Source organism: Balaenoptera ricei, chromosome 3, assembly GCF_028023285.1.
Source record: "Balaenoptera ricei isolate mBalRic1 chromosome 3, mBalRic1.hap2, whole genome shotgun sequence".
Lineage (NCBI taxonomy): Eukaryota > Metazoa > Chordata > Mammalia > Artiodactyla > Balaenopteridae > Balaenoptera > Balaenoptera ricei.
The window spans coordinates 13534215-13543311 of NC_082641.1; the positions used below are offsets into that span (position 1 = coordinate 13534215).

General features: G+C 41.9%; 1 protein-coding gene across 1 annotated transcript; it reads left to right on the forward strand.

Annotated features, from left to right (window-relative positions):
- The first annotated feature begins 316 nt into the window (after nt 1-316).
- On the forward strand, nt 317-655 carry LOC132363531 (large ribosomal subunit protein eL33-like). Its single transcript, XM_059919215.1, has one exon. The coding sequence runs from the start codon at nt 317-319 to the stop codon at nt 653-655; it is 339 nt and encodes a 112-aa protein (XP_059775198.1).
- The last annotated feature ends 8442 nt before the right edge of the window (nt 656-9097 follow it).

Below are 9097 nucleotides of genomic sequence, written 5' to 3' on the forward strand. Positions count from 1 at the left end.
CTGTACTCAATAGCTTATTTCAAACCCACCTGAAACCAAGAGCATGTCTGTCTAACCATCCATCCCAGCAGCTTCCCATGTCTGATCATGCAAGTCTGATTTCTCTTCTGCAGTTCTGAACTTCCCTTACTGTGGGCACTCACATAAGAACAAACTGTCTTTGTCTGTTTCTTCCATATTTTAATGAACATAGAAGAGAGTGCTGATGGCATTATGTATGGTTCTAGCTTTAGGACACTGCATTCTCTTAAATAGCTAAATAAGAAAATAAGGAGCACTCTATCCACCATCTCGGACCCTGTGGAGGACTTCTAAAATGACAAATATGTCTGGAGGGCTGTGGTCCAAGGCCATTTTTGCTGGTTATAAGTGGGGTCTACGGAATCAGAGGGAGCACACAGCTCTCCTGCAAATTGAAGGTGTATATGCTCGAGATGAAACCAAATTCTATCTAGGCAAGAGATGTGCTTATGTGTACAAAGCAAAGAACACAGTAATTCCTGGTGGAAAACCTAACAAAACCAGACTAATCTGCGGAAAGATAACTCGCGCTCATGGAAACAGTGGCGTGGTTTGTGCCAAATTCCGAAGCAACCTTCCTGCTAAGGTCACTGAACACAGAATCCATGTGATGTTGTACACTTCAAGGATTTAAACTTATTGAAAAGTAAATAAATAAAAGTGTGGGGGAAAAAAAAAAGACAAGAAGGCACAGCCTGCAGCAGACATGCCCCCCGCCCTGCCCTCCCCACCCCTTCCAATGGATTGCACTTCTGTGCTGGTGGGACCTGAATAAGGAGTAAGGGATTCTGCAAAGCCACTCACCAAACACTCCTTGGCACTGCCTGCCAGGGGATCTTGCCCGAACTTGACCCTCCCCTACCTGTGCCCAGGGCCCTGATGGGCTGGAGGGCTGCCTTCCCCAGCTGACCCATGGGATTCCGTCCCGGGCAGAGGGCAGCAGTACTCACAGGGTAGGGCCACGGAGAGGCAGGCTGAGTTGGGCACAGGGGCTCAGGAGAACTGGTTCTGGGGAGGCAGGAGGGAAACCTGTCGGAAGGTGGATCCGCACCTGCTTCCGAGCCCATGGTGCACGCTTCCTTGTCCCATAGGCTCCGCTCACGCAGCACGCATTCGGATGAATTAAAACTGAAGAATTTCAGGGCGGCAATTGCAGGAAACACCAAGCAAGGGGTCTTGCTGTGTAGGAGTTCCTGTGTGACTGTTGCGGCCACACCCTGGCTCCTCACCACCCCAGCAGCTAGCTGATTCTCAGCTGCAAGGAGCTGCTTTCTTCCTTTCTCAGAGGTGTCCATCTAGCGGCAAGAATTCTGGAGCCCAGCATCGAAAAGGGGTCAGGAGGTCTAACTGTCCACGTAAAGTGTCCAGCGTTTCACTTAATGCCCTTGTTTGCAGGGTCCGCATCCTCAGCCAGGAATTCCCGAGCCTGGATTTCCTGTTTCAGATTCTTCATAGACTAATTCTCAAGTCTTCTGCCAGGTAAAAAGAGCTGGAATCAGGACTGAACGGGAAGAAGGCAGGGGATGTGGGCAGGAGGATGGTAACTGCTTATAAATACTTGGAGACAATCTGTCGTCTGCAACCCCACGCTGAATACCCCATTTTTGGAGGCCTATGGTGTTTTTCATTTCCAAAAATGTCCATTTCTGGACTTCTGTGATAAAACTTGACTTGGCTTTTCCTCTCCAATTTTTATTTCAATTTCCTCTGCATTGCTAATTCAGTTACCACTCGCTGGTTTCCTTTCTAGCTTCCAAAATTATGTTGGTATTCTCTTTACTTCTATTCTTTTTACCCTATGAGCTTTTTCCTTTTCAAAAGCTCTCTAATTATCTTAATGGGGTTTTGCAAGGGCAGAATTGTTTGTACATGTGTAATCAAATCTACACGTTTAACTGAAAGTCTCTCTTTTTTATTTCCTTCCCCATTTTAAAACAGAAGTTCTCTTTCCCTTTTCTCCTCTTCCCCGATGGTTGTATACAGGGGATGCTGGTGGTGATTATATTTACAATTTAGGCTAAGAACGCAGGAGCCTGAGAAACGTGGCCTCAAATATGGAGGACACGTTGACACTGTATTGTCTGGAAAAGGGGTGCTTGGCTGCTGGATGACCCAGCAATAGCCCATACCAGGTACCTAATTCCTAACTGAACAGGAGCTTGAAGGGCACAGTGATTCCTGCTTCTCTAGAAACTGCATGTGTCACGATGGTGAGGCCCCAGCAGCAGCATCTGTGCCGTGGATTCCCCTGGCTCTGGACGATGGACCCAAGTTGGACCAACTGAACGATCTCCCCTCGGAGTTTGGACTTGGATCCCAGATGAGGGAATTAGGAGTTATCAGTAATCAAGGCAAATAAATGGCAGCACTCCAGAGGGAAGACCCTCCCATTCCACTGCAGAGGCCCTCAGAGCTACCATGGTCCTCACACACCAAGAGGTCCAGTGGGTCAGCTCTTCTTTGTGTTCCATGAGACACCACCTTACACCACACACATCCTATGGGTTCTTCCTTTTTTGTTGTTTTTTGGGTTTTTTGCTTAGGCTGGCTCTTGGTTGTTTTAATTTCACTCAAAATAACCTAAAAGAGTGAAAAGCACTCTTAAAGATGCTGCAGTCAGTTGCCGTGAAGCATTAGGGTTCTGAGCTACCGTTGCAAGAACCAATTATGTCCATCTCTTCCAACCTCATGTCAGTGACCTCACATGGGTAGCTTGGGTCAGCCATGGTGGGAGTATTTACACCACGAGAACTGGCAAATGCTACAATTCAGGGACTTGGGGTTCCCTCCCCTCTCCCCAGGAGAGCTGGTGTTTAAACATCTAACAACACACCACTGATTGTAATCTTAGGTGTAAATTTCCCTGGCCCTCAGTTTGCCCATCCCTAAAGTGGGTATAACACGTCTGCTTCTCTGTCAGAGATGTTAAGATTTAACCGAGGTAAAAAAAAAAACCACAAAAATTTTAAACTACTCCAATATTCAGTAACTTTTGACAATATAAATTAAAGAATTTAATTTAAATTGAATAATAAATTTTAACTAATAGCATTGATTATTAGTGACATGTCAAGGAGAAAATACTTTCTGAGAACAGGACATAGACTGGACATATACAATCTTGACTGGCTTATTCATAACTTGAGGAAATAAAGATAATAAAATAATACTCAAACATATTATGAAAATAAGTGAGTAAATTCTCCACCCATTTTCTTTAGCAAGCTACGACAACCACCAATCACAATCATAGCAGGAGAAAGCTAAGTTTGCTTAGTTTTACTGCCTTTTACCACCCTCCCCCCTCTTTTACATGGTAGGAAATTCAAAGAAGTTTTCTCTGAAAGATTAAAACAATCATCTAATCTGAAGGTGAAAAAAAATCAGCTGTCAGTATAACATATTATTATTTTATATTTGTACATGAATATATTTTACAAAGTGAATCTGTATCCCTTATCTTATTCATTTCTATGAACATCTATTTTTATTTTTGAGTTCCAATACAACTCTCACCTTGCCTTTTTTCCTTTTCTTACTATAAAATAGAGGTTCTCAGATAAAATATGGTCTGAATTTCAATTTCAAGTACAGAGTAAGGATGCACAGCTCCTACATTTAGATCCATATCTCGGGCTTTGTACTGTGTGCTCTGAACACTTGAATTAACATTAGCTCTGTGTCCCTCATTGAAAACAGATGTCATATCAAGACGTTGTGGATGTTTATCATTGCGAAAAAATATGCGTAAGGTAAGCAATTCAGATAACATTAGAAAACGACCACAAAATAGAAAACAGGTGTTCTTGTTATTTATAGGGTGCTTTTGAGAACACAAAAGAAGGGACAGCCTTTGTCCACTGGGACTGTGGTTGAAGGACACAATAGGAAATAGACCAAGTAAGACAGAAGGAGGAAGGCGAGCTTTACGGATGATATGTTACTGACGTTCCGTCTCATTTCTCTTCTTCCCTGACCCACCTCGCAGGTCTTCTCCTCCAAGGGGGAGAATTTTACTAGGGGATCAGATTCAAAAGATTTGATGAAACATAATTCTGAAAACAAATTTGCAAGGGAAGGATTTTGCTGAGAAAAACCTAAGAGAAATATGTTATTCACACATAAGAAACAGCCTAAAAAATTTTATAGGGCAACGGGGAATATCAAGATCTGGAGAAAATGATGAAAAGACTCTATATGGGCAAAGGAAGAATGAAATTTGACCAAAACAAGGGAAGGAAGGGATTCACAGGCAGTTATGATGCGTAACAGAGTATTATATGTTTATGTGCCAACAATTCAGAATTATAGAGCTCTCATGACCCACATTTGCACCTCTCTACCAGAATAAAAATTGCAAAGGGGGGCTTCCCTGGTTGTGTAATGGTTAAGAATCCGCCTGCCAGAAGCCATAGGCAAAAACTGACGTTCTTCAACTTTTGCGCTTAAAGGCGGTTTCCCCCATCCCCCTTTTCAGGTACCAAATAAGTGCTTGTCCACTAAGCCTCCTCCCAGGTCTTTTATCTTGAAACTTTATCTCTGATTTAGAATGTAAAACTTTGCCTCAGTAAAGGAATTTCAGGCATCATTGACCAGTCAAAGAAAGTTTTTTGCCCAATCCCATGGAATCTATTACTTGTGTATTTTACATAATTTTAATTATCTTTTTGCCCTTAAGGCAGGCAAAAACATATAACTTGGCAATGCTGATAACTTATTAGGGTTGAATACGTGAAATATTCAGAATGATGAAAGACTAAGCATGTTGCAAAACTGGATAATGTAATGGTTGTCGGCACAGCCGAGGGCTGGCTATAGGAGATCTTCTCAACAAAAGAAAGGCGGGTTTCATTACCATTTACTGCGATATTCTTATGTGTTACTAGCCTACATAGCCCATGCTTTCTGTAATCATTCAGCTGTGAATGGAAGTTTGAATGATCCTTGGCAACCTCCATGAATACAATTGTGACAATTTCTTCCACCCTACATTTATTCACTCATATTTTTACTCAGCAACTACTCTGTGTCACACCATGTTCATACTGTTTGTATGAACAGAAACATTACCTGCTCTTGTGGATCTTACATTACAGGTAAAGCAGGAAAACAAGCAAATACACACAAAAAAAATGTCAGATGGTGACAAAGTGCTCTTGAGAGACCTGATGTGATGGATCAAGATGGTGACTCCTTTTTTTTTTTCTTGAACTATAATTGATTTACAATATTGTGTTAGTTTCAGGTGTACAGCAAAGAGATTCAGTTATGTATATAATCTTTTTCAGATTCTTTTCCATTATAGATTATTACAAGATATTGAATATAGTTCCCTGTGCTATACAGTAAATCCTTATTGTTTACCCATTTTATACCTAGTGGTGTGTATCTGTTAATCCCAAATTCCTAATTTATCCCTTCCCCACCTTTCCCCTTCAGTAACCATAAGTCTGTTTCCTATGTCTGTGAGTCTATTTCTGTTTTGGAAATAAGTTCATTTGTATCATTTTTTTAGATTCCACATATAAGTGATATCATATGATATTTGTCTTTCTCTGTCTGGCTTACTTCACTTATAGGATAATCTTTAGGTCCATCCATGTTGCTGCAAATGGCAATATTTCATTCTTTTTTATGGTTGAGCAATATTCCATTGTGTGTGTGTGTGTATATATATATATAAATATATAGCTCACATTTTAAATTGTGTGACTGGAGGAGGTTTCTCTAAGAAGGCGATATTTAAATTAAGCAAGTATGCGTGGCAATAGGAAGCAGGCAAGGGAAGATCTGGGAGAAAGAACACTCCAAGCAGAGGAAATATGTGTCTTGGCATGAAAGGAGGCAGATGTGGCTGGAATGTGGTGGATGAGCAGGGAGGGTGTTAGGTGACGGTGGAAATGTAAGCTGGCAGCTCATAGAAAGTGGGCATCGTGAGCGGGAAAAGAGATTGGATTTCGTCCTGATTACTATGGGAAGCCTTTGTAGGGTCTTGAGAAGGAAAGTGAGGAGATGAGATTTAAATTTTTAAAAATCGCACTGGCCACTGTGCTCAGGATGGTTCGTAAGTCATCAAGAGTGAAAGCAGAGAAACAAGAAACGATCACAAGAGCTTACATGAAAGCTGTCAGTGGCTTAGATGAGGTCAACAAGAACAGAAACAGCAAGAAGTTGTCAGATCCAGGACACATCCTAGAAAGACCCTCAGTGAGAGTTGCTGATGAATTGGATGGGAACGTGTGGAGGGAAAGAAACAAATCATGAACTTTCTGCAGTGGGCTGCCAGCAATCCTTGGCATTCCTTGGCTTGTGGCAGCATCACTGTACTTGCTGCCTCCATCTTCACAAGGCTGTCTTTACCCTCTGTGTGTCTGTCTCCCACTCCTAATGATGACACCACTCATGGGAGTTAGGGCCCACCCTAGTCCAGTATGACCTCATCTTAACTTGATTTCACCTGCAAGAATCCTATTTCCTCTGGATGGACAAGGATTTTAGGGGACACTACACAACCCACTACAGTAGCCAAGGGGTCTGCACAGTTCTCCTCAAGGGACTGCTCTCGCTTTTTTTTTTTTAATTATTTATTTATTTATTTATTTATTTATTTATTTATTTATGGCTGTGTTGGGTCTTCGTTTCTGTGCGAGGGCTTTCTCTAGTTGCAGCAAGTGGGGGCCACTCTTCATCACGGTGCGCGGGCCTCTCACTATCGCGGCCTCTCTTGTTGCGGAGCACAGGCTCCAGACGCGCAGGCTCAGTAATTGTGGCTCACGGGCCTAGTTGCTCCGCAGCATGTGGGATCTTCCCAGACCAGGGCTCGAACCCGTCTTCCCTGCATTGGCAGGCAGATTCTCAACCAGTGCGCCACCAGGGAAGCCCTGCTCTCTCTTAAGTGAGCAGTCAGGCAGCACAGGCTTGGACAAGGGTGTCACCCAGGCTCATGAGGCTAAGAACTGCCTCATTGTCTTCTGAAGCCTGGCCTTGCAATGAGGTGGTAAAGAATGTTAAGTACGTGGAGACTCTACCTCTTAGCCTGGAGGGAGAGTAGGGTTGTGACTGGAGCATTAGCAACAGGTGAGTAGTAACACATGTACAGCAGATTATATCTCAACTTTGGAGGTGACAGGAAGCATCAGCAGGTGTTATGGCTTGAATTACATCCCCCCAAATTCATATGTTGAGGCCTTAACCTCCAGTGTGAGGTTTGGAGATTGGGCCTTTAGGGAAGTTATTAAGGTTAAATGAGGCCATAAGTGTGGGGCCCTAATCCACTAGAATTGGTGTCCTTATAAGAAGAGGAAGAGACACCAGGGATCTCTCTCCACACACATACAGAGGAAATGCCATGTGAGGTCACAGAGAGAAGGTGGCCAACTACAAATCAGGGAGAGAGCTCTCACTGGAAACCAACCCTGACAGAACTTGGTTCTCAGACTTCTAGCCTCCAGGACTGGGAGTAAATAAATGTCTGTTGTTTAAGCCACCAAGTCTGTAGTATGTTGTTATGGCAGCCCAGCCAACGAGGACAGCAAGTTTTCATTTCAGGTACAATAAATAGGAGTCAAATGCCCCACAGACATCAGTTACCATATTCTAGCCACTATAGACATTGCTCCTATGTCATCTCTAGCAACAAGAACTAAAATTATTTCATCCTTTTCCTTAGGTTTTCTACTTCTTACTTCATGCTCTAGTCCAAGCTGTTTTCCATTTGATTACTGCATGGGGAATTATTTTGACCCTTGATAACAAGTTTAGAAGCTTCTTGCAATCCAGTTTCACAGTTTATATTCACTCTAAGCTCTTCCTGGATGGGTTCCCTGAAAGAGCATACAAACGGGAACCAAGGGGTCACTTTGAAGGTTCGGTCTGGTTTAACATCTTTGTTGGCAACCTAGAAGAATGTGAAAACACCACAGTAATGAAATCTGATTCTAAATTGGGAGTTGCTGCAATGACAGAGGAATAAATTGAGGAGAAAACCACAGAGTAACTGAAATTCATCTTAGCAAGTTACAATCTAATATATCTGAGAACTGAAAAAGAATTCACAACATGAACTGTCAATGGATGAGTGAAGTCAGTCAAATATTAATGTCCTAAAAGACCTGAGGGTAATGGCAAACTTAATCATGCATGTTAGAACTGAGATGGGCTAGAAAATGATCAATGCTGTTTTGTACAGCAAGTAAGGAGGTAGTGTAGGGAAGGAAAATGTAGAGGACTGGTGAGATGACATCTAGAATTTTATAATGTATTGGATGTGTTATCACTTGGAAACTCCCTCAATCACAGACCAGTTGAAGTCATATATCAAAGGAAGAATGGAAGGAGAGGATTGACATTGGGAAAAGCAAGTTGAATGGAGGATTAAAGCAGATAAATACGAACTGGCAGCATTCCCAATTACTCAAAGTTACAGAAAGCAGTGTGCTTAGTAGGTAAGAACTTCAAAATCAGACTGGTTTTGTGTCTCCCATTCAGCCTCTTATTAGTTGAGGGACATTGGGCAAGTTGTGGAACTCTAGAAGTCTCAGTTTCTTGGTCTGAAAACATGAAGAAGCAGTAATACTTGATTCTTAGGGTTGTTTGAAGGGTGAATAAGATAGTGCATGTAAGAAATTAGTGCAATCTCCAATGCATACATTCTCAAGAAGTACTAACTACAGCAAGCGATAATAATAATAATGATCCACACATAATTAGATTTTTTATATTAACATACACACATTTTTGTCAAACATTTTTACCCTCTTTTAGTGATAATTTTTGCAAGGGAATTTTTCTAGACATGACATTCAACTTCAAGTTTCCACCCAACAATGTGACAGCCTCTACACCAGCAGAGTATTCATTTTAAGTAGTTCACTGTCCCCCATCACTTTCTCCACCACATAATTCTACCATCTGTCCTTCCATATCTTCTTAATCAGAATAGTCTGATAGGCAGTCCTGGATCTAGTGACTTTTTAAAACAAGAGAATATGGAATGAGAGCCAGATGGTAAATTTGAGCATATCTAGGACAATCACTTTATTTAGCTACAAAAACAAACAAAATTAAACAGTTGCTT